Source organism: Pagrus major, chromosome 8 (assembly GCF_040436345.1).
Source record: "Pagrus major chromosome 8, Pma_NU_1.0".
Classification (NCBI taxonomy): Eukaryota; Metazoa; Chordata; class Actinopteri; order Spariformes; family Sparidae; genus Pagrus; species Pagrus major.
Window position 1 is genome coordinate 33,373,618 of NC_133222.1, and position 26,783 is coordinate 33,400,400.

Below are 26,783 nucleotides of genomic sequence, written 5' to 3' on the forward strand. Positions count from 1 at the left end.
CCTTTACACCATCTTAAACTGTACTGTCTCTTGACTGTCCACTGACAACTCACTTTTCATTGTAGTGATTCATACCAATGCCAGCCCTAACCCTCTGTCAGTTTCCACCGCTTTTACTTTGACAATGACGCTTAACACCACCATCTACACTGTCAGAATCCAAGCTGTAACTTCCTGCTCTGTACTGATGCAGTCCTTAAACATTTTAATCTCTGGATGCAAGTAAAGAAAACAGCCACTGTACATGTAACCTTCACCAACATGACCTGAGCGCTCATCATTTATACTTCTAATGCCTTCCTCTGTCCCTCCTTCCACCTCCCCTCCTCATTCAAAGCCTTTAATGCCACTTCACTGATGTGTCTCATCTGCTGGACTTTTCAACAAAACAATGTCAAACTCTGCCACAAAAATCCACCACGTATCACACCGACGGTGCCTTCAGACAGAAAGTACATTTCAACATTCTCAAACTGATTCAGCACTGAGTCACAAGGTCAACTGACTCCGCAGGAAAAAATGGACATATCTCAGTTTTTCTGCCTTGTCTCCCATATCACTGTGGGGAAAAAAAGACTAAGCCTGCCAATGAAAAAAATAATTATCTGACCATAGACGAGGGGAGTTACATCATCCCATGTAGTATCCAAATTCTGCATTGTTTCTTGTTGTGTCCTGAGCTTGATATTTTGGCCCTGTGAATTTTTGTTTGAAGAAAACAAGACAAATTGGTTACAATTACAGCTTGAACAGCTCCTTTTAGTTCTTTTGCTCCTTAAAATGATATAACCTCAAATGTATCATGTTGTTCGAGCTTTCATTCACTTTTTTATTTCAATTTCAACTATTTTGAGCAACAACACTTCTTTACTCCAAAAGTGTAAAATGTTACAAACACATGGCTATCAATGGATAAAAAAATTCACCAATTTTCTAAGCTCACGTAAAGCTCATTAAAATCCTTAATAAGTCAGACTGAGAAAAAAAAAAAAAGAAAAGCATGACTAAACAAAAGATTTTTCTTGGTTATAATAATTATAATAAAACCGTTGAGTGCACTAAATGTAAAACACACTGGAAAATGAAAAGAGCTTCTAGTTGCACAATATAAAAAAAAGACATTTATATCTCCTAATAACAGGACTTGAGTCAATCCACATTCAATGTATCTAACCCAGGAGGTGGATTTCCTACAAAACAAAAAAAATAACATTTATGACAGGAACACATGAAAGACAAAAGCAACAAAAGTCCTCAAAACTCCCAAATTTCTGGAGACATTTTGTCATTTTACACTCAACTTGACATAAAATAGCCCACAACTGCTACTACTAGTTCATAACAAAGCTGAAAGATGAACAAAAATGAATACATGTACAGAGGTGAGAAGTAATATAAAAAGTAAACATCATGACTTTCACACAAACAAAAAAATAAGATAACAAAAAATACCATTTCATTACACTAGTGCTGTAACAGGACGGGGAATAGTACTTAGACTGCATTTAGGGTTTTACAGCCCTTTGATGATGAGGAATATCTGGGTGATTGATATACGGAGTATAATTAAATTGCAGTCTATGATCTGAGCTGATAAATTATTCATATTGATTGCAATCCAATGTTTGTACAGTAGAAGTGACAGATGGTATGTGACACATGCAGCTGATGTGAACAGAAGCATGTTATATCACTGCTGTCCAATGACAACCATGTATCTCCAGAACATCTACTTGACATGAGCGATGCAAAAAGCCTTTTTTCAGATATTCCAATGGCTTTTTAATTGGTTTACTTAGCTTACAAGGGACACTTCATCCTTCAGTTTTCCTGAATTCAAAATCGCCAAATTTGGAGCTACATGGTTCTTACTGGACAGCGCTGTTTTGTTATGATGACCCTGTGGCTCTGAAAAGGCAATACACTCAATTTTTGGCTCAAAGGTATGCACAGATTCTAAAAGACAGGTGTCAAAATGAAGGGTCACCAGGTTTTGGTTTGCTCAAGTGTCTGATAAGGACACAAACATATCCTGGTTAAAGGAGCAATATGTAAGAATTGGCCATCTGTAAATTCAGATTCCAAACACTTAGGGGGCATTAGAGTAACCGATAACTGCTGCGAGCTGTAGCTGCCTATAGCTGGTAAGCTTGAGCTTACCATGCAGCTAGCAATCGTATTGGCTGTGACTCTGCCCGGACTAGGAGCTCAGAGCACTGGAGAAGAGTGGGTGCTGCTCACTATCCACCATCACCTTTTAAGCTAAGTGGCTAGGGGCTAGCTGGTTAGCATGCTAACTTTAATTGGTATTTCTGCAACACAATAAATATAGGTCTTTGACGTAATGTCAAAAGTGTTATTTCTTCACATTCTGTTGATAACTGAATGTTTAAAACTCAAATTCTTACATATTGCACCTTTAAATAAAAACGATGCTTTAATGCTTTGTTGAGCATGCTACTGTTTGGGATCTAAATTTGGCTTCACAACAATGAAACAGCAATGAATCACCCAGTAATTCCTCAACAAAGCACTGTAAAGAGAGTACTCTCATGATAAATAGGTTGCATAGGGAACATTAAAGAACACAGGTAGGCCTGTGTTTGGTTTCATGCACGCTAAGAAAATCCATGTGGGGAACAAGACTGATTGTATCACATAGTGCAAAACCCTCAGGAGACAAAGGACGTATGAATTGACAGCCCCTTCCCGCCCCCCTCCAATCCCACTTCCAGAGCCAAAGATAGCAGAGTTTGTCACCAGTTTTCTTTGCTAGCTGTCTGCCTGCCTCAGGTTGTAGTCCAGGCATCTCACCATGGTGAAGTTTGAAAGAAATCATGAATATCATAGTACAGCAAACACTTCTTATTCTACAACCTGGCACATGTTTCTATTTATGCTCCCCTCCCACCTGCCCACCGTTTTAAAATTCAGTTTCCCAATCTTTTTCTCCCTCCCTCCACTCCCCCCCTTTCCAGCAAATTGAACTTTGGTCTAAGAAAACAGCAGGTTTCAGGAAGTGAGCTCGGCACAGTGGGGGTTAACACGGGCATGTTCACAAATGTCAAGTGTTGCACAACAGTGAACATTGCAGAATATTTCTCCCCCCCCACAAACTGTCAGTGCCTCACTTTTGATGCATGCTCTACCGGTAATGCTGAACAATAAGCGCTGACCGTGACCCTGAGCCAAACCCAACCTCTCATCTAACTGCTCCATCTGTTAATGACATCTGTAACCCCTCTATTTTCAACATCTTGTATTGATAGAAAATATACTTTTGGTACTTGAAAGTAACTAAATCCAACAAATCCTTTAAGACCTGGATAAAAAATAAAGGCTTTGAATGACTTGATCTTTACTTTACATATCTGAAACACTCACTTGACCTCTGGTTGTCTCACTTTTGCAATATAATGCTAAATCGACTTCTCATTTTCCTTCCTCTGTATTTAAATATATTCAGTATTTTTTTGCCCAGGTCTGTTGTGTCCTTACACTTTTGAATCCTTCTTTTCTCGGGCTCATTTCACCTTCAATCCAATCAATTGAGAAAATGTTCCTGGCTTCTACATAATATAATATAATATCTCAAAAATGTTTGCCGTGTGAAAATGATCATATCAAACCTGTTACGAAATACTGGTGAACAATTGGTCTACAACTGCGGTTCAGATGACATTTTGTTTCAGTTGATTGTATTGAAAGTGAATGGACAGCCAGCCCTGCCTTTCTCCTCCCTCCACTATCCCCTCATCCTCGTCCTCCTCAGCGCATCTTGTGTTCCACGTCAGCGTTGGCCATGTTTGAGCCAGGGCTGGGGTCCTGCTGTCGTCTGGACTGGGGAGAGAGAGGGATGGAAGGATGGACGGAGGGTAGGAGGAGGTGAGAACAAAGGAAGAAAAAAAAGAGGCATAAATTAAGTACAGTTCTCTATTTGAACCCCTTGAAATGCACATGATACACTTCATCACTGTCAACATCAGCAACAGTGAAGTTTAATGATTCTCCTGACTGATTGAATAACACTTGTTAACTTTTATAAAACGTTAAAAAAATACTTATAAGCAGTAGATGAATGATTAACAAATTGCATACAGCGCAGTATTTAACACTGAAGTGACAGACAAGTGTAAGAAGCATCTCCGATGAAGCTCCCACAGATCATGTGTAAACAATGCACTGTATGAGAGTTGCAATCGTATATATTATCACATATCTTTGCAACATACATGTTCATTTTCAAACCTGATTGGCAAGGATTTGCACATGTGTGAAAACAAATAAATAGATAATAAATAAATGCTTAACAGCCGTTATATATCTCGTACAATAAAAAAACAACAATCCAGCATCAATGCAATACTGGGTTATTTACACAGTACCAACAGGTAGAAAACTACACACCAGAGGGTTTGTGTTGATCCAGGAATGCAACAGTGATATAAAACACTAACACTGACATCAGCTCTGGGTCAAAGTAACCTGGAATTTCCCCGGCGCCATAATGACGCCACACTGGGTCGATTTTTAACCCAGTGTTTTTTAGTGTGTATAACTGGTTGACAAACACGGTTGATGAGGGTTTGACCAGCTATTTCACTGTGTATTATGACAGAGCACATATCATGTCCTGAATTAGGTTTAAAGGATAAAGGGTGTAAATAATGTCTCTTCAAATCAGTTTGGGATCTCGGGGCTTCCGGAGACTTGGATTATGTCACCGAGCCGTATGGAGCCATTTTATTTATTTTTTTCCCAGTTGTTCTGTTTAATGTTTTAAAAGAAGTCCCCATCTGCTTCTGTTGTTTAGGAGAATGCTGCAAAGCTGTTTTATACTGTGAAGCTCCGGAAAAGTTTGGTTCATCAGGGGGAGTCAAAACAGTTGTACGACATCCTCTGTGGCTTTAGAGGGAGCTTTCTAAAGGCCTGATTATGACGTTGTGTCATTAAGTATGTATTAATTGTGAATAGACAAGTGGGTTTTCAAAGGTGAAGACACATAATTATATATGATTGCAACTATATTCTACATTTTACCATGTTATTGAGGCGGATACTGTTTATAAACCAGTTATGAATCTTTTTTTAGGAGTAGTTGAGAATGCTGATAAAATAATCACTTAAAATATCTGCTCACAACAGCATTATTTATTGTTTACTGCTTTGAAATGTGAGTTAATATGAAACATTTTCTCACAGGGTTTGGAAGGTCACCAACCAACCAACCAGAATGTGAGAACAGCTACACTCAGTTTGGTTCCTGGGGAACGAACAACCTTCTACAACTACAGTCTGAAGAAAGATGATGCAGTTCCACAAGATGTCACTAGAGGGAGCCAGAGAGCTTCATCACGACGAGGCTCGGTGCTGCTGTTTATACACTTTACTGATGTTGATATTTTAGTCAAGGTAGCAGACAGACAGACGGACAAAACGGCAGACGGACAGACTGACAGACTGATAAACAGGCAGACATGCGGGCTGTCTGACATAGATAAACACACACACGCACAAATAGACACACACACACACACACACAAACACACCAAACCAATCATTAGGTCATCATCAGAAGCCATCAGCATTAAAATACTTTTAAATATATATTTCATGACTGTGTGTAGTGTGTGTTTATGAGTGAGACCTTGGTATGACCCTCCTGCTGTAAAAAAAATACTTGTGGTTATATGTTTACACTTAAGTGATAGCTGAGGGAAATTGGGAAGGGGGTGAGACGGGGGAGAAAGCAGAGGGAGGTGACAAAGTGCGGCGAGAGGTGAGGCAGAGAGCAGAGCAGACAGAAATGCAGACAGAGATAGTAAAGGGGTTGCTTAGTTCATCAGGAATGTAGTTTGTGTCATCTCAGTGACTCACCATAATAGCAACATACACACAGTCACATGCACACGCACATACAGTATGTCATACTACCATTTTGACTCCTCACAGCCCGACTGACTCCACTTTCTGTCTGCACCCTCTGGGAAGCCTTCTGCTGCTTTACCAAAACTGCTGCTATCAAACACCCAAGTGTGGCTCGATTAGAACGACTCGATTATGGATTATAGCGATGAACTCAAATCTTAATCGTTGAATACGATTAAGACTGTGCTCGACAGACTGTGCTCGAGTCTGTCAGCCCAGTTTTGCGAGGACTAAAGTTCATAGTGGATGATTTCCCAGAACATTAGCAGCCAATGTTCAGCGCCAGTGCAAGAAGTTATGTGATGAAATGAGGCAAAAAGTATGAATATGGAGATAGAGGCGGTGATGGATGGGTGTGTGACATGTCTGTCTCTGAAAATTAAAGGATAAGGTTACCCAAAATTGAAAATTCAGCCATTATCCACTTACTGTCATGCTGATGGAAAGTTAGGGGCAGTTTCACCGTCCACAAAACATTTCTGGAGCTTCTCATCAAAACAGTGTTGCAGCATTCTCTTAAACAACTGAAGGAGCTGGGGACTTGTTTTAAAAGAAATAAAAAACAACCAGAAAAAAAATGAAATGGCTCCAAGCATCTCGTCCAGCGTAATCCAAGTATTTGGAATCCCCGAGATCCCAAAATGATTGATACAACATTGTTCACACCCTGAAATCTTCACTGTAGCTGTTAAGGTAAAAGCATTAGCGCACACTCTGAAGTGGGTGCATGAGCCGGACCACATGTTGAGGGTGTAAATAACATCTTTTCAATCCAATGTGCAATGCTGGGGTGTGCGGAGACTTGGAGAGCTGAATGGAGCCATTTTATGTTTTTTTCCGGTTGTCTTTTTTACATTTCAAAACTTCAAAACAAACAAGTCCCCATCTGCTTCAGTTGTTGAGGAGAATGCTGCAACACTGTTTTGATGTGAAGCTCCATAAATATTTTGTGGACTGCGAAACTTCAGTTTCCATCTGCATTGGGGTGAGTAGATAGTGACTGAATTTTCATTTTTGGGTGACTTTATCCTTTAAATGAACCAAAAATTACATTGACGATAAATGTAGGCATTAATCAATTTATAAAATGTGACATAAATTGATGTTTTTGCTTTAATTAGCCTCTGTATTTATTTACCTTTGTTACAATTCAACTATTAATTTACCTTTACATTTAATTTATTTTTTCATTTCTAAATTATTTATTTATTTACGTATTTATTTCTGTATTATTTTCCTTCTGCATTTCCTCCTATTTATTTCCACAATATTATTTTTGACAGATTTACTGGCATATTTATTTATTGAGAAATGTTTTTACTTCTTTATTTATTTCTGGCAGTTTCAGTCCTAACCTCAGTCATATAAGTGTATGATGTATAAATCACAATCAGAGAAGAATGAAAACCACAAGATCCAACTTATTGAACGTATTCCTTCCAACAAACACCCGCTTATCTGAAATATAATCCACAACAGATTCTATGAAAGCCGGTCTGTAGAAATGTGAATGTGAAGACAAGAGGGCTTTGAGTGTCTGAGGTTAAAACAAGCTGCTCGTAGCTGTGACCAAAACATCCACTGTTTTCACTCAGCACTGATGCTGCATCACAGCCGTCATAGTCGCGCAGTGTTTGTCTTCGTAGAAGGGAGTGGTCTTCACTTATCATACGGGCAGGAGAGCTTTCTTTATTGATCCACACACATATGGAAGCCTGCTGGGCCACTATAGGCTGCTTAACCACAACTCAATACTGGAGAAGTGTGTGTGGTGACAAAGTCAGAGCAGATTTGCTGCATCTGCGAGTTTGTGCATACATGTGCCTGTACAGTATCTGTCTCTGAATGTGTGTGTGTGTTTATGCAAAGCGCAAGTCAAAGCAGGGGGTCTGATGGCGATCGATACTAATGATATATTAATGCTTTCAGTGCCAGCTCATCATTCACCACCAATCTCTTTCTGCTGAGCACTTTGAGAAGTGTGTGTGCGTGTGTGTGTGCATCTCTTCTCGATCTATTGCTTCTCTATCCATCATCCTAACAGGTAGCCTCTGACCTTGAGTGACTGGGATATCGCTGCTTTGGGATTAAAAATGTTGTATCTGCCAAAATGACGAGGCTTCAGGGATTGAAGGGGAGACAGTTTTATATTCAGAGAGCGCAGCGGTGAAAACAAAAAAGACATCAGTGTTTTACTGCTGAGCTTTACTTTAATGAAACTCACTCAACCAAATAAAAGAAATGGATTTGAGTGACAGCAGCATTTAAAAAAAAAAATCTTATCTCTATTGATAATATAGCAGGTCACAAAAGTAAGGTTTATGGTTTAAGTAATATTTCACAGATGTTTTTTGGATTAAGATTTTGGCTTCACTTGTAAGAAATAAATACCACTTCAGATTAAATATCGAACAGTGTATATAAATCAAGGCCTTGTACACGCTCCAGATATGTAAATGATACTGTAATGTCGTTCAAATGGCCTTTCAAAGTATTTTTTCATATAATGCAAGCATGAAAAATGCACTCCCACACGACAGATTAACTGTATGCCAGCCTCTTTATCCCATGTTATGCCTGACTTAATTCACTCACATTCTTTCAAATGCTTTTCTGCCGCCTCTTCCTCATTATCTATATTGACTTACAAAAGAAGAAATTCAAATGTATGTTGCAGGCTGAGAATAAAGGTCGAATTATTTCATTTCTATTCATTTGAATTTATATTATGCAACAAATACAACGAGAGCACAAATAGTGACTTCTGTCTTTCCTTTCATATCCGATGGACGGAATAAGTTAACCGTGAAAATGGCGTGCAGCATTTATAGAGAGATAACTAGATCACCAGCTAACTAGAGAGCGATAGAGAGAGAGACAGACAGTCAGAAGGAGAGGTGGAGTTCAGACCACAGAAATGCAGAGACTGAATCTGTGCAGCTATTCAGCAACGCTCGTCAGTCACACCCAAAGAAACGGCTCGGAGCAGATCTGCAGAATTGCAGTGCAGCTGCTGTTTCTAACGCTAACATTCAGTTTATATTGACATTGTGTTGTGAAACTAATTTTGCAATGTCTTGTCTAATGCTCTGCAAGACAATAGAACTATTTTTTGTTGCTACTTATATTTTTTATATCAACTCTATCTATAAATCCTCACACATCCAACATTAGGCTGTTTACCCACTTCGTTTTCTCTGTTCTCGTCTCGCACTCTAGACGTCACTACTGCACTGAACATAGATAACAAAATAATGAACATGTACTCGCACAAACTCTTTCAAAAACCTTCAAAGCATCTCTCTAGAAAAATGTTTTAAGATGGAGACAATCTGCTGCATGTACATATATCAATGTTTTTGTACACTCTGTGGTCTTAAACACACAGCATGTTAAGGACCTTAGTGGATGAATATCAGCCAAACAAACAGCCTAGAAAGGCATGTGTAATGTGTTGTTCAAGTACCGAAGACAACTAGCTGAACTGTTTTCAACTTTTGATGTCTCCAGAGACGACATTTTTATCAATTTTGTCATCGGAGGAAATCTGTCATAATCTACCCACAATTCTAAAAGTGACCCATGTTTGGCTCTACTGCATGGCGTGGCAGTGAGAGCCTTCCAATAACTTTCTTAAACTTTGAATTAAATCTAGGGAGAGCTGCAGAGCAGAACTAATCAGTTAGGATTTCCCGGCAAATTTATTATGAAAACATTTACACCCATTCTGGTAAGAATGGACAAATAAAATATTTCTGGTGTGACATAAGAAGAAATGTAACTTGGATTGAAACTGATTTTGCATGTCTTTCCACAAACCTTTGTTCACTCTGCAGAAAAAAGCCCTCACTGTGGTTTCTTTGGTGTTTTTATTCATCAGAAAGGTCAGGGAGTGAACAGGATTCAAAGAAATATGTTTGAATAAATAAAAGAGGACATAGCTAGTGGGTGGCAGAGAGAAAAAAAATCATTTTTGAGGGCCATAGATAAACTGCTTTAACTTGCAGCTAAAGCACCACAAAAGTGCCCCATTAAATTATTAGCCTGACAAACAGCACACAACAAAACAGTATGTCTGTTTTATTGCAGCCTGTAGGCCATCACATATATTTGTTCCTTTAAAGGATTAATTTGACGGTTTGACAAACCTCCTCATTTGCTCATAAGCAAGCTCCCTCTGAACACATATGTTAATTTCAATTTTTGTCATTGAATTTTGTCAAGGAAGCAAATACACATATTTCCTATAACAGTGAACCATTCTGGTAACAGATCCTAAACAGAACTATGCTTGACTGTGGGTCCTGACTTTAGACCTACTGATGGAAGTTCGAGGATATTCAGTCATTTTAGATCTTTAAAACTAATGAAGCCTCTGCCAGTAAAAACAAAAAAGGTGAAGTATGGGTAAAACTTTATAATGTCCATCATTAATAAATGGTAAATTAAAGTTAATTCAACTTTAGTTAATAGTAATTTCCCTGTTAACAAACAATTAAATGCGTTATAAAGCATCTATTTAGCGATGTTAAGGTTTATAAACATCAGTTGCAACTCTAATGCCCATCCAAATATTGTTTATAAATGAACTACACAGTATTTTATAACCATTTACAAAGTATTATAAAGATCAGTTGCAACTTTACAATAAACAATTGCTTAATAAATGGTTTATAAATTGTGTAATTGATTGGTAACAGTTATAAATAACCATAAATTAATGTTTAATTATCTATACATTTACCATTTATTAATTATGGTTATTATTACGTGTTACCTAGGTTTGTTTTAGTGAAGAAATGGCTGCGATGTTTGGGACTAGGATATAAATAAACATAAAGTTGGACATAGTTTACATTTTTTGATCTGAATCCAAATCATTCTCAGTGCTAAATCCAGTGTTTTTTTAGAGTGCATGGGTTTTAATGGGATAATGATGGTACTTCTATTGATTCAGCAGGAGACACAAGGTTTTCTCTTTTCTCTCCGAGAGCCTCAGGGAAGAAACATGAGATCAGTCAGATGAAAGACGACCTTCAATAAATGCCTCTCTTTCTTTTTTTTTCCCTTTCCTGTCTTTCTGCTCTGTTCTCTTCATGTGCCGAGTTTCTGCCTTTCCTTTCTCTCTAATTTCTGCTGGACCATGTGCTGCAAAGCTGTGGTGGGTCTCCAAGAGTGTGTGCGTGTGCGTGTGTGTGTGTGTGTGTGTGTGTGTGTGTGTGTGTGTGTGTGTGTGTGTCATTGTGCAAACTAGCCATGAAATGGTCACATTTTGTTGTTACGGTCTCTCACGCTACACGAGCGGGAAACAAGCATGAGCAGATATTACAGTCTATAAATTCATTAGGAGTGCATGCATGTCCATGAGCACACAAACAAACACACACATACGTGACAATAATAAGACACTGATAGCTGCCTGTGGTCGCAGACAAACACATAAAACAACGGACAAACCCAAGGGTGCACATAGAGAAATTACACAGGCAGACACATGCACACAAACAACCACACACACATGCACAAACACACACACACACACACACACACACACACACACACACACACACACACACACACACACACACACACACAGGGTGGTTTAGTGCATGACAGTGTGATAGATGGTGAGAAATGAAGGACACAGACCCTGTTCTTTTCTGCTGGCTGTCTGTCTGTGTGTCATCAGTCCCAGATTTTAGAAACCACAGGGTCCTAAAAAATAAACAATTTGGGGTTCATCCGTCGGCCGTCAACTTAGGAAGGATACTAGTGATCTCCCCAAAGCCTTGCTGGGAAAGTGAGTTCGTCACAAGTGGTTACATACATTTGGGGCGATTTCAAAATTCAAACCGACAGCGTTGTGAATCTGAATTTATGTACATGTAAGACATTGAGGCAACACACAAATTTGTACGAGATGATGATTAAAAGAACAAAACGCAATTTAGGAACAAATTTTAAGACAATTCACATTTCTGGAATTAGAATTTCAATTGCTGATGTTACTTTGGTTTGTCAAATTTCAGTTATTTTGAGTGAATAAACTCCTTTCCCTTCTGAGGCTTTTGGGACATCCGACAAAGCTGAATCAGTCATTCAATAGTTCAATAATAATATCAAATCAAATCAATTATCAGATTAGATTTATCGTCTAACTGATCATGCACTAAACCTATGATTCAAACTGTAAAATACTATTTCATTTAAAAATGGTTAAAGCACACAACCACACATCACACAACCCTAAGCCACCCCAAGCGCTAAGCAAAGAAAGTCCGACTGGAAATTTGACTCTGGCTTTAATAATATGAGGTTTAGTCTTTAAACCAAACAATATAGAGTTACCAATTATTACTATGGAAAATGTAGAACAAATTTAGGGCACACTTGCAAAAAGATTAACCATTAATCTCTGTTATAGTATCTACAACATCATTTTACTTTGATATTTTTGTGCAAACTGTGCAGGATATTTTGCTGATGCTTGGTTTAAATCTACAAGTTTGTAAATCTGAAAATACTATTTGCAAATTTCCAGTTGGATAAGTCTAGCCTTGCAAAGCCAGCCCACAACCTTGAAATATAGATAACAGATAACACATTTTAATTACACATGTGATTACACATGACCCATCCAGCCTGAATGTCTACTTAGGCCCAACAAGGTGGTTTGCTTTTTATTTACAGTGGTTACTTTACAAAGTCACTTAATAGCTTTTACAGCTGTATCTTGTAATCTTGTTTTTGCTGTCCTCAAATGATGCAGGTCACCCAATCATCGCCGTTGGCTGTGCTTACAGGTGCAATGGAGCACGCTGCTCACCACATCCAACGATGAAGATGGTTGTGGTCAGAGGTGCAACCGACTCCAGGTGGAACGACGCATTAAAAGTCGCAATAAAGTTCATCTGTAGACCACAGTACAACTCATAGAAGACAGATTAATGGGACTAAATGACTCCCAGTACATGTTGTGACTAGAATCTTGGAGCAAAATCAGAACTGATGACATTCAGGCTGGCTTTGTGAGGCTAAGATAAAGAAGAAGCAGATTTGTCCTGTTACAGTTGGGGCTACACTGTGCAGTAACACCTCTACACGGCCCTCTCACCTCCAGATCCTCTCTGTGTGATCGGTCTCTGTCTTCAAAGTCTCTGGTTCTGCGTCGAGCCTCTTCAAACGCTGCCTGGGCCAAAGCGTCCTCATGCTGCACACAAACATGGACGGACAGAGACAGATACACAGTGAGTTCAGCTTTCTATCTTTGGTGTGATTAAAAGGTTCCAATGAGACAAGAGACAGGGTATACACCCCCTTACATGAAGGCCTTCTTTTTATCCCTAGTCTGACACCTCTGAAAATCAATGGACAGAACCGGAACACTGGACGCCTACGTTACCCACAATGCAACCCGACTGACATCACTAACTAGCCATGAAGTTGGAATAGTTATGAAGTGGACTATACTGCCATTTTGAAGCGCTGTCTGAAAGTATAGTAAGATTTATTATGCCCTATGTAGTTGACTCAAAGTATCCCACAATGCACTGTTAAAAGTGGTGTACAACTGATGGTCACTAACCAAGTATTTTACACCACCATGCATTGCGCTGGAGGGTGAAAAAATGACCCGAGAGCTGTGTCTTTTCGTTTGACTGATGAGCTCAATATACAGTCCTCTGTATAGTGAGTAGGGAGTAGTGGATGAGTGGGTGATCTCGGACACAACTGGAGATTCAGATGTTCTGCTCGCAGCAGCTAATGTAGCCTCAAGGCTTTAGTCTCAAGTAGAAATGAGGAGCGTCTGTTAAGCTCACTTCCGACCCAACCAACACCGACTCAAGTGACTTCCCTTAAGGTCATTTGCACACCTTGCACTTGCAGTAGTACTCACTAAGACCTCAACAAACTTTGAAGTGTAAAATCAAAGGAGTTCCCGTTCAAACAGGAGAGAAGCAGAAATATCAGATACTTTAAGAGCGCACACATATACTGTACATGTGTCTGTACCTGCGCTCTCTCATCGTCATACTCCAGGAATCCCATCCCATCCAGCCTCTGTAGGTCGATCCAGCCTCTCCAGATCACACACACCCCATTCAAGATCATAGGAGCCTTTAAATGGACCTGAGGGGGAGAGATAGAAGAAAGAGAGATATTATCACTGCAGCGCCGTACTGTATTTTCAGTGATGCAACATGTTCTGCATCAATTCCATATTTTGGTATTTCATTGAGCGAGTGTCCTGTGTGAGGCTTGTTCTGTGTAAAACAGAAAATCTCTGATGTACTCTTCTTCTTCTCTGTAAGTTTGTGTGACGCAACATGGAAAACAAGAATGTTGGAAAAAAAGAGACAAACAGACTGAGATCTAAGAGCAGACCTGATTGATTCTGTTCCTCATGGCGTCAGAAGAAATACTGGCTAATTGTGCATTAGCCTAAGGACCCTTAAATGTCCTGGAGTTGTGTAGAAGAGTGTAATTCTTAATTTAGAACCCATCAGCTGTTTCTCCAGAAAAATAAAAAGCTCTGTGTTTGAGAGATCTCCTCCCTACCCCGCTGTTACTGCTGTGAAAGAGGAAAAACCACCAACTACGTCAAAACCTCTGCAGTACAATTGAGTGTTAGACCAGTAAATCACGCACACGCACACACACTGACGAACATTTGTGTGTCTACATGAAAGTGTAAGCACACATGTGTGTATGTGTGTGTGTCAGTGTTGTTTTATTGAAAAAGATTCAAACAAATGCTTATCTATATTGGACTGAGTGGTGAGCCAAAGTAAATATCATACATTACATACATACATTTTCTTCGTTTCATCTTTTTTTGTATTTGGTTTTATTTACAGGGCATTGCCCAGGGTCTGTGACTTATTCAATGGCTGTATTCACACACTGGCAGCTAAAACATGATTCTGCAGTCTTTTTTCCAGAGATAATGGTCTCAGTCGGCACAGCTCTCACCTCCTGTTTTTCTTATCTATCTCTTGAAAATAAATATCATTTTCCATCACTCCTCATGTGTCCTCAGTTAAGCCTGATGATAAGCCAGTGAACTGTACGCCGTCCACAAGTCATTACATCTTGTTTGACCTCACATGGTGTCTGTTTTGTCTTCATCTGTGAAAGGGAGGGCAGGATAGTGGGAGAACGACATGTGATAATAAGAGGACCAAAAGTGTTTACTTATATTCTGTTAACCCTTTTCTCTTCTGCTGAGCTGCACAGTGAGCCCAGTCTACAGCGTCAGACTGTCAGACACACAGAGGAGGGTCAGACTTTGGCGCTTACTCAACTCCTGCTTATATTACATGGCTATGGCTGTATGCCAGGAGAGCAGCAGTGTAACCACCAAATATGTGAGAGAGAGTGTGTGTGTATTTTAAGGTGAGGGAATGTGTACATGTGTAGGATCACAGAACCGTTTCTCTGCTTAGATTTGGCAACATGTCTCTGCTGCTGCAGGCAAATCTAATCTGCTGCAATGTGAACTAAACTCAACTGTTTGTCAACACTTGGCAATAAATAACATCTTGTTGAGGGAAGAGATGATCTTTTTCAGGGAACGTGCAGCGAGTTTACCCAGGTAGTGCAGTTTTTAACCTTCTCGGCAGCTATTAAATATTAGGTCTGTCTTTTAAAGGAGACATATTGTGCTCATTTTCAGGTTCATCATTTTATTTTGGGTTACCACTAGAATAGGTTTACATGCTTTAGTGCTCAGAATGCATCAGTTTTCTCATACCGTCCAGTGCTGCAGCACTGTGTTCCCCCTCTGTCTGAGACGCTCTGTTTTAGTTCCTGTCTCTTTAAGGAAGAAGAAGAAGTCGCAGAATAAAAGGTGCGACCACTGACCAGGCGTTTCATGCACTTTAGGAACAGTGTTTCCTATATGAAAGTAGAGCTCCGGTTGGTGTGGACTTAAGGCTTTGTAACTTTCAATACCTTTTACATACACAAGAATGGGAAAAGGGAAAAACTGAAAAAGCATAAATAGGATTTCTTTAACTGTTCCAAAATAGACACAATATCCATTAAATGAACTCCAAACACCTTGTGGCAGCATACTACTTTTGCTTGGTACCCAGATATTTGTGCTGTGGCCTTAAGTGTCCAATATATATTATATTGTTATTTCCCAGTTTTTCCTCCTTGATTATCTAGCTGTGTGCTCAGAGTTTATATAGCATTTTTGCCTCCAAACATGACTCGATTTTGACTCAATCATTTTTAAAGCAGCATTTTTTTTTTAATTAACAATGGATCACATGACTACCTGTATGTGAACAGGGTCACCTATATTGACAAACCAACAGAAAATGATCACCTAACTCTGCCGTTTCCCTTTAGTTCTAACACATTAGTTTTACAGCCCATGACTCAACTGGTTGGTAAACTCTCACTACTCTTACTGTGACTTTCTGGCTGCAGAAGTCAGCTGTTTTCAAATGTTCAGACCAACAATGTTAAGATTAAGATTAAGATTAAGATTAAGATTGTCTTTATTTATCCCACAAAGGGGAAATTCCCATGTTACAACAGCTCGAGGTGCAACAGTACAAGTAGAATCAGAAAAATATGCATAGAAATATTAAATATTAAATAAAAAAAAATAGAAAAAGATATTTACAAAAAACAATAACATATTTACAAAAGCAAACAAGTGGGTGGAAAGTGACTGTTCACTTAGCAACTAGCTAGTGAACACAGTGGAGCATTTAGCAGCTAAAGAACAGGATATTAGCCTCATAAAAGACCTAAAAGAAAAGTTAACATTGGACATAAATTTGTCAGGTGGTCAGAAACCTTATTTGAAATGCTGATGTTGCTATTAAACTAAACTAAAGTTTAAATAGGAACGCCTAACTGTTTGCTAAAACGTTAGCCACATATAACCTAAAAGGTAATAGTAGGTCAGTGTTGTGTTTACTGCTTGTTTTTGCTGAACCAAAAAAATATATATTAATGCAGGCTGAATACCTTTGAGTATTTTAACCTTATGATGACTGAATTTAGATTTTTTACTTGGAGTATTCCGTTAGCTTCATTAGCCTATGTTTCCGCAGGACTCCTATGACATAATTAATATATCTAATCACTATCAGACTCAGTCTTTCCTATACAGAGACGTGTGAACTTTTTCTTTGCAGCCAAAAATGTGATAAAGGTTAAGCACAAATCCAATTTGCTCTTTTTATTTTTCACTTTTTGCGTTGTCGTCTTCCTCATTCCCACGATACTGATTTCCCTCAGGAAGAGACACCACAGTGAAGAGGCTGTTTTTTCCCAGGGTAGACAGTTTTTAGGTGGTATTTTTGTCCGAGTAAACACATATTTAGGAATAAATTAACAAAATGAAACACTCGCCCTAACACACACACACAGATGACTGTATTTTTCTATGTGACAGTGGGCGAGCACCACGTTCCTGCATTTTTACTCAGGCTATTTTTGGACTGCCTCTCACAGGGACTTCTTTTACCACAGCTACCCACAGTGCACCGGGGTTGCAGGGGAGAGCACACTCCAAGAGACTGTGGGTTTTTGTGTTTATTTTTGAGCGAATGTTTTTCTGTGTGTGTGTGTGTGTGTGTGTGTGTGTGTGTGTGTGTGTGTGTGTGTGTTGGAGAGAGAGAAAGAGAGAGGGAGAGAGATGGCTTCCACATCTGTGGGGGTGCTCAGTGCTTTTAAAAGAAAGTTTCATTTGGCTTGACAGGGAAAACGTGTGTGTGCGTGCATGTGCACGTCAGTGTGTGTGTGCGAGTGAGGGGAAAATATGTAGAAACGGCCCAACCACAGACTTCCTCTGAGAGAGAACCATGTCAACCCCCACATCCATTTACTAACACACATATGTAAAGACAGTAGAAGTCTCTCACACTACAGCACACTCAATAAGAAAAGGAAGCAGGGTGAAATGCAGTGGAAATTCAGACTTGCTCTAAAACCGAGCACGAGTTTTACAAAGCAGCACCTTATGCTTTGTCTCTCAAGATTTTTGTTGTTGTACTGTTTTCCATTTACCTGCCTACAGATGACGAGTTCCCTGTGATTGGCAGTCGCTGTGTATTTTGTAAGGATTGCAGGCTTTTAAACTGTGTGGGAGTGTCTTTACAGAGTCGTTAAGGGCACGTGCAAGCTCTGAGTTTCAGAGTCGTTAGGGCCACTTGCGGGTCTTTGACCCAACCGGCCTTGTGGGTTTCTAAGGCTAGGTGAGCCCAGGTGTGAATGGTTGTTAAGCTGTCTGGGGAGAGAACTAATGTCATACTCCTCTGTTCAAGGACGGTCGTTCCAGTTTGACATAGATGGATTCTGATCAACATGTCACATGTGAAATGCAATTTTATATGTCAAATTTCTACTTTTGTATAATACTAGATATTACTGTTAGCCTAAAAGTAATACTATGTCATGGTCCTGGGTTTTAATTGAGTTATTTCCTGTTTTATGTTGATAGCGACTCTCCTCATGTGTCATGTCTTTACACTTCCTGTCTTGGTATTTTTCCCGCCTGTTTCCTGTGTTCACCTGCGTTTCATTTGTTAATAAGTCCCTTTGTATTTAGTCAGAGAGTTTCCCTTTCTGTCTGTTCTCAGTTATCTTTTCTTTTTTTAAAATTTCTCTTCAGTTTTTTGGCTTGATCTCAACCTAACAATTTCATGAAATATAGTATGTAGAAGCATTTGTTTATAATAACCAGTAACACTCATATAAGTTATTCAGACTTTTAAACCTGTAGCCTGAATGATGGAATTGTGTTTTGTGTTGCTGGGTACACAAATGATGTGAATAATATGCTTTTTTAAGATTATGGAGCAACATGTTAGTCAGCACTCTCCGTCACCGTCATCAAAACACCCATTCCCAATGAGGGAATATCTTTAAGATAATTGTGACAGTGTGTTCAGCGGACCTGAGACTCAATGAGAACTTTACTAAGAAGCTGTTTTTCTTCTAATTTGTCACCCGTCTTTACAGTCATGCATTGAACGTAGAGTCTTACATCACGTCGTCCTGTGATTCTTGACATTCAGGTCACATTTTTGTGGACAGTCCTCTGCATCACATGAGTTTCCTTTGGATATGTGATGAGCATATTGCAAAACACTACAGTCTATGGTTTTCTGATTTTATTTTTTTTTTACTGACTTCTGACAGTTGCAAAGATTTTATATGAGAACAGCAACCAGCTGCAGCATTGTGATTCACTGTGCATCATTTTCACAGTCATTCGTGGGTGAGTTCTGTGAACTTTGAGCAGTTTTCTTCAAACCTGAACACACGCTGATACAGTCAGCCTTAAACTGGCCGGTCAAATCTAGACCTTGTGATCTACTGTAAGTGCTTCCTACACACTGTGTGTGTGCCTGTGTGTGTGTGTGTGTGTGTGTGTGTGTGTGTGTGTGATAGATAGATAGATAGATAGATAGATAGATAGATAGATAGATAGAGAGAGAGAGAGCGAGAGAGAGAGAGAAAGAGTGTTGGCAGACAGTATGTGACGCAGATGTAGTGGGATGTGTTGGCATAGTGCCTCTCATTCAGCCTGGTGCCAACCATCTAGTCAGCACAACTGCCCACTGCTGCACACACACACACACACACACACACACACACACACACACACACACACACACACACATCAGACACTCGCATACACACACTGGCCAGTGCCCACGACGTGTGTGAACACAATGGGCATCTGTGTTTTCTGTCTCGTGAGTTGTGGCAGTCTGTCTCCCACACACGTGCGTGTGAACACTCACGCACACAGACACACACAGACACACACATCAAATAAACAACACAAAGACTAAAATATACCTAATTTAATACCTTCGTCACCACCACTAGACTGCTTTCTCTTTTTATTTTCCTAAATAACTATCGTAAATGTGCCTTTCTACTTAGCTTCTCTTTTACAGTGTGTGCTTGTGCGTGTGTGTGTCTGTGTGTACACTATGCTGGAGGCAGCAGCTGATTTAGTGTAGTAATTATGTTATTATCCAGAAAAATGCTACATCAATGACTATGAGAGGGTCTGGGAGACTGCATGTTACAGTCTATCTGTGTGTATGTGTTATTCACACAATTAGCACATATGTGGCTGTGTCTGAGTCAGCAGCGACTCACAGACAACTCATGCTCTCCCTTTTTTTCTCCTCAGCGCTTTCTTTCTTTCTTTCTTTCTTTCTTTCTTTCTTTCTTTCTTTCTTTCTTTCAGATATAATGCCATCACTAATCATCATCCTCTTTCATTTCTAAGATAAGAAAATTGAGCCTTTTTAGGAAAAAGTTACACATTTACAAACAAATTATTGTCAGGAGAATATGTTGCTCAAGTTCACATCACATGAATCATTCCTGATTCATGATCTCTCTGTACAGCACACACACACACACACACACACACATACACACACATACACAGAGCGGCTCTTTCACAGCCAACAACAACCACATAATGGCTCTTCTGAACACGACCCCAGTACAGACGTCATGTTGTCATTCCTGGCAGTTGGAATAAAAAGAAGGTAAAACAGAGGAAAAGATCACGCAGGTGGGATAAGACAGACACACACACACTCACTCTCTCTCTCTCTCTCTCTCTCTCTCTCTCTCTCTCACACACACACACACACACAGAGTCAGGCTGTCTGTAATTCTGGAGATGATTTTGTTTTAGATGGAGATGAATGGTCTCAAATAGATTTCTGTTGTCCAACCAACAGTCCAAAAATGAGTAGAAAGGTTTTTGTCAAGCTATGATTGCAGTTTTCTTCTTCCTCACTGCTTTTTGTTGACGCATTAGTGTGTTTCTTTACGTGCTACCACCACGTGTAGATTGGTGGTTTAATGTGAAGCCACTGCCTGGAATGTGAGTTACATCACCTGCGTGCATGTGCGTATGCATGAGAGCAAACAAAACGGTAACCCATACCTACAAACATTGCTCTATAGTGTTTATAGTCCACAGGGAAGCTTTTAACGATTAAGCGATTATGAAAACCGTTGAAAACAGTTGATAATTAATAGACGGGAGGGGAAGAGCAAGGGAACTAGTTAATCGATTGTGGATGGCATCATTCTCTCAGACGGATAAAAAATGAAAGTATAAAATGCTAAAATCGGTCACCAAATATACTTGTTACCTGGGTGGTCCACCCAAGTAAAGTCTATGTGTGGGAAACACTGATTTATTTCGAAGAACTACAAACCAGATGCTAAGATGGCAGCTATTCAGTCCAATGAGAATTGCTCAGCTGGCGCATACATACAAGGTTTTCTAGCTTTCAGGTTTACTTCCTGGTTATGTGGCCCAATGAATATGCACAGTAGTGTTTCACCCACTGGCCCCTGGGCTCAGAGAAAAGTTAAAAAGTGAGCTACATATGGAGGAAGTGATATACAAAGAGAGAAATAGACAGAGGGAGGGAGGGAGGGAAGGAGACCAACGGGAGGGAGGAGTTGTAGTGTGTGTGTGTGTGTGTGTGTGTGTGTGTGTGTGTGTGTGTGTGTGTGTGTCAGGTGTGTGTGTCAGGTGTGACAGCAGCAGGTGGAGATAAAGCACGTTACTGACATTCTGTTCCTAATCCCACACTGAATACAACGTCTACTGACCGATTGTCTGACACACACACACACACACACACACACACACACACACACACACCACCTGCCAAAGCAACAGATATAATAGTACAGTCCTCTCCACTGCATGATCACTTTCTATTCTTCAGCTTTCCCACCCTGTATTTATAAAGGATGCAAAACAACATGAAACACACACACACACACACACACACACACACACTTGAATGACAGCCAGGTCGTCAAGGCTGATGTCAAATATGCTGGTGTATAGGCTGTTTACTTTCAAAGAGTAGGAGGGCAGATGTGAGAGGAAGGTGACCTGTAAGCATCACAAGCTGACCTTGACTTTACACTGCGTGTTGTTCTCTTGAAATCAAAAAGCCTGTGTATTTTTTCAGTGTTCATTCAGTCTGCGCCCTGAATGAACTGAAAGCAAACCAGCTGCAACAAAGCGACATGACTCACATCTCATTTTTCACTTCTATCAGTTGTTTCATGTTCAGAATTAAAACACTGAAAACCTTTGTCAGCTCATATGTTTTCTATTGTACAGTAATTGTTCTCTGGTTCACTAGCCGTTTGTATTTCCATTGTAAGTGAGTTGGCCCCCGGCCCCTGTTTGAGTTTCTCACTGTCTGCAGACACATCATGTGCATCATTGCTATGCAAAGTCCTCTCTGTGCACACAGGAGGGCCCAAAACCACTGACTGTTCCTATGGCTTTCATGTGCATGGAAATATCATGCAAATCCAAACACAGGCTGCAGATAGAGTTACAAATCCAAAAAGAGAGAGTAGTGCCCAGAGATCATATACTCAACTTCATATTGGCAGAAGTTAAACTCAATTCAATGCACAAAAAAGTTAACAATCATATCTTCTGTTCCTTATAAAAAAAGCACGCTGAATCTGTTTTTATTGTGGGGGGCATGTCAAGCTGGAAATATTATGATTTCATGAAGTTACAACAGCTAACGTGTTAACAATTACCCTCTTGTATCCAGCAGGCTCAAAGCTTATTCATTTAGAGTCACGTATCTGGCAAACTGACAAAGGTAAGTCCAATATTTTCTCACTCCTTTCAGCTCTGTTTTGGTCTTTACTAAATCCTGAGGGAAATATTGGGCTCTTTAGCTGCTAAATGTTCCACTATGATCACCAGACAGTTAACAGCTTACACTGTCTGTGTGCTGTTTGGTGCTATACAGGTGATGTGTACAGTAGATTTATCAGTGATTTTTCTTTGCCAGGAAACAAGGCCAAAAAACAAAATAATGAAAAAAACAGAAAAGAAAAGAAAAAGATAATGAAAAACCCGAAAACAGTCCGTGGAGTTGAGGGGAACTTCCAAGTCAGGTGCTAAATCTGTATGAGCTCATCACTAAGAGTGATGACATTCATATTATACACAGTAATTAAATTACTACAGAGGAGACATACTCGGAAACCATTTTTAACCATTTAAGTCGTGGTAGCATAAGTGGCAGATCCCCAAAGCCTTTTCCACAATTCCATTAAAGTATTATCTTTGTATCTCTTTGTCACTTTGAGATATGACATCATAAACACAAAACTACAGTAGATGGCGAGATGTACCAAGTACCTCTGGAATAACCTTTAAATCCTTTTATTTTCTATTTTTATTTTCTGTGACTGAAAATACATCTGTCCACTCAGACATTGCGCATCAAAGAGTATATTAGTATATTGGATGTGCCTTATTTTGGCAACCTTTTTATTACATATCACAGGGCAAATAATTTTCACTCAACATTGAAAGGACCAAAAGTTGTTTTTTTTTACTTTAAAGTGTAAATATGACAATTAAAAACATTTTACTGTTTATGTACGGATCAAAAGTGCACTAACGCATGCATGAAAACAAAAATAAATCATTTAATCATTCATGCAAGGGTTTAATATTTTTTAGTAAACATAAATAAAATATGTTTATGTACTACTAATTTTCTTTGCCAAATGTGTTTTAGAGGAAACAGCCTGGATTGCATTAAGTGTTTTTTCTTTTCAAATCCAGGAAAAGTGTGACATTCTTTCACTACACAGAAATTACAGGGAGGCTGAGGTGAATGGTTTGATGTGGTTTGTGCTACTAAAACACTGGGTTAAGGTTAGCGAGAGATGGTGGTTTGGTTATCATGCCTAACTGACCTTAGCCTTTCACCTGATCTGATCTTAATCTGCAGTCTGTCTTGTATTAAAGAGACGAGGGGCAGAGAAAATGTCATGTTTGAATGCTTAAGAGGACATTGAGGAAGAGAAACACACACACACGTAAGAGTCTAGGTGAGCCATGTGGAATATTTGAGTCCAGCCCAGCAGACAGTTACTGGAAGAGAAGGACTGAGAACAGAGAAATGGAGATGACACACACACGCTGGATTTCACACCAGACTGACCTTTCCCTACACAGGTTTCTATCCAAACCTCGTGTCTCTAGCCTTTATTTTTTACCTTGCACACACACAAACACACACACCCTGTTTCTGCCTCTACCTTGTATGGGTACATTCACTTCGACAAAGATTCACACACACACACACACGCAAAGACATGAAGCAAACTAAACACAGGGACACACACAAAGAGCAGATAAACACACGACCCTGTCTTTGCATGTGCCCCACTGCATTATAGGAGTGGGTGTGGTCATTGATCTAAAGCCTGGAGCCGGAAATATGAAACCATGTGTGAGGAGATGGTGATGGTACTGTGTGTTTGTGTGTGTGTGTGTGTGTGTGTGTGTGTGTGTGTGTGCATATAGAGAAGAGGTTTTGTGTTGTGCATTAAAGTCTCTGAACAGAGAGACGCCGACTGTCTGTGAGGCTCAGAGGAAGGTTCACTTGTACTGATTAAAATTACACAAGCTTCATTAAAATGTACTAAACAATCACTCAGGACATACGGGATGTTAAACACAACTGCGCACACACACACACACACACACACACACACACACAATACACACACACTGTCGGTTGCAGAGCAGCAGTAGCAGAGGGAACCAATTAGTGGTCTGGCTTTGATGATGTCACTGACAAGTAACGCACTGGTGGCACAGCTTCCGTTCAGAGGGTAACATAACACCACACACACTGTGCACGCATGCACACACACCATACACAGACACATACACACTTGATGTTGATATGTATGTGACAGAGGAAAGGTTTCAAAGGTTGAGGTTTAAAACTGATGAGTTAATTAGAGGGCAACCGAAGGCGACTGATAAGAAATGATTTTAGAGGGTTTTGTGTGTGCTAGTGTGTGTGTGTGTGTGTATGCGTGTGTGTGTGTGTGTGTGCGCATACTAGTGCACAACATTGAGTGTGTTTGTACATTACCCCTGCATGCTGATGAGACAGTGGCGCCAGACTGTGTGTTAAGACTTACACACACATATCTACACACAAAAAAAACCCATACCAACATATAAACAGTAAACAAAACCTAAAACAGAGAGAAAAGAGTGAAAAGATGCAGAAAGAGACAGACACAGATTAGTGGTTTGGGGGCCTAAATAGAAGCAGATGAGTTTCTGTCAGATACATGATGGAGAGGGTGGACTTTCAGGGAGGAGCTCAAACACAAAACCCAAGACAGGAACACACATGTGTAGGGTTTCCCTCATTTTCAAATAATTTCCTGTGTGTGCATGAAAATGTTTTTTTAATCTATAAATTTGGCACAGATATTCATGTTTTTCTAGGAATGAATATTAATAAATCTAATGACTGATGACTCCGTCATGTCATCAACAATTTTCCTTGTCCAATACTACGAAATATCTTTTTTAATAACATTTTTCAGGACCGATACCACTTATTAGTAAACCAGGAGACCGATAACCAATAACTGGAATCAATATACAGCTACAGGAAAAATACTAATCTTAGTCTCAAAGTCGAGAAAAACCAGTGATGGAATGTAACCAACTACAATTTACTCAAGTACCGTGCTTATGTACAGTTTGGAGGTACTTTGCTTCAGCATTTCCATTTTCTGCTACTTTATACTTTCACTCCGCTTCATTTATTTAATAACTCTAGCAAGCAAATTCAGATTATTCAGTGCTGATCAGCTGTTACTCCTGACGTCAGATAGTGTTGTGGACTGAAACCACAGAGTGAAGACAGAGAAAAGATGCTGCATCAGAGCCAACGTACATTGGCACTTTAATGCTACAAGAGGTCATTCCCCATTTTTCTATTTCGTATTTCCTTTTTGTATGTGGAGGGGTAATGTACAAACACACTCAATGTGTTGCACTAGTATGCACACACACACACACACACACACACACATACACACAAAGAGAAACAACCATCAACAGTGAAACTCAGAGTGATTCCTGTGGTTTCAACCTCGTCTAAAGTCACATCCTCAGATATGACTTTTCCACCAGCAAATGGTCGGTAATGGAGCCAGTTTCCAGTTTCCGAACCAAATCTCAAGTACTAATATTTTCATGACCAAAAGGAATAGTTTGAGGCCAAGTAAAAATGGCTCTGTTGAAGCCTCTTCACCCTGACACTTGTGGAAGATGTAATGGGAGTGTAATGAAAATGAGTAATAACTTGTGCTGAGTTGCTGTCATGGTAATCATTTTGACATATTTCACCAGCAGCGCTCCAGACTCAAGTACACTCCAACATTCATGTTGTAGGAAGGCCAGCAGAGACGGAGGTGGTGAGGCAAGCTAGAGGGATGGAGCACAGGACAGGAAGGAAGGAAAGACCAGTAACTGTTTTACCTAAAGGACACACGAGGCATGGAGTGGTTTCTTCACACAGAGGAAACCACAAACAAAACACTCTCAATGACAAGGAACCGATGAATGAATGAAGGGAAGGTCTGACGATATGGAGACATTCAAATTGGTCTGTGTTCAAAGGGTTAATGAACAAGCAAATACCGACAGAAGGGACATGTATGTAAAGAACCACGGGAGGGGAAAAGTTGAGTCACAAAGAGATATATTTGAAAGCAAAATGTATGTCAGTGATGATAAAAGGGATGTGCTAAAGAAATCATCACAGTATGACACAGTGTACATGGCTCCAGCATGAATTTCAGAATTTCAAGATAAATAATTAATGTTCCTGACCTGCATGCTTCAATATATACAGTCCTGCTCACCATTATTGGCACCCATGAAGTTTAAGTACATAATGTGGAATATCTTCTGAAAAAAATGAATCAAGTGAAACATTTTTTTTCTATAGAGAACTCGT

General features: G+C 39.6%; 1 protein-coding gene across 1 annotated transcript in view; it reads right to left on the minus strand.

Annotated features, from left to right (window-relative positions):
• Positions 1-2,973: 2,973 nt before the first annotated feature.
• Positions 2,974-26,783, minus strand: part of cbfb (core-binding factor subunit beta) — a 37,820-nt gene continuing 14,010 nt past the window's right edge. The window contains exons 4-6 of the mRNA XM_073472275.1: positions 13,942-14,058; positions 13,043-13,138; positions 2,974-3,840 (exon numbers count right to left, since the gene is read on the minus strand). Of these exons, the coding sequence (XP_073328376.1) occupies positions 3,769-3,840; positions 13,043-13,138; positions 13,942-14,058 (285 nt within the window). The 3' untranslated portion in view covers positions 2,974-3,768. The remainder of the gene's footprint in view (positions 3,841-13,042; positions 13,139-13,941; positions 14,059-26,783) is intronic.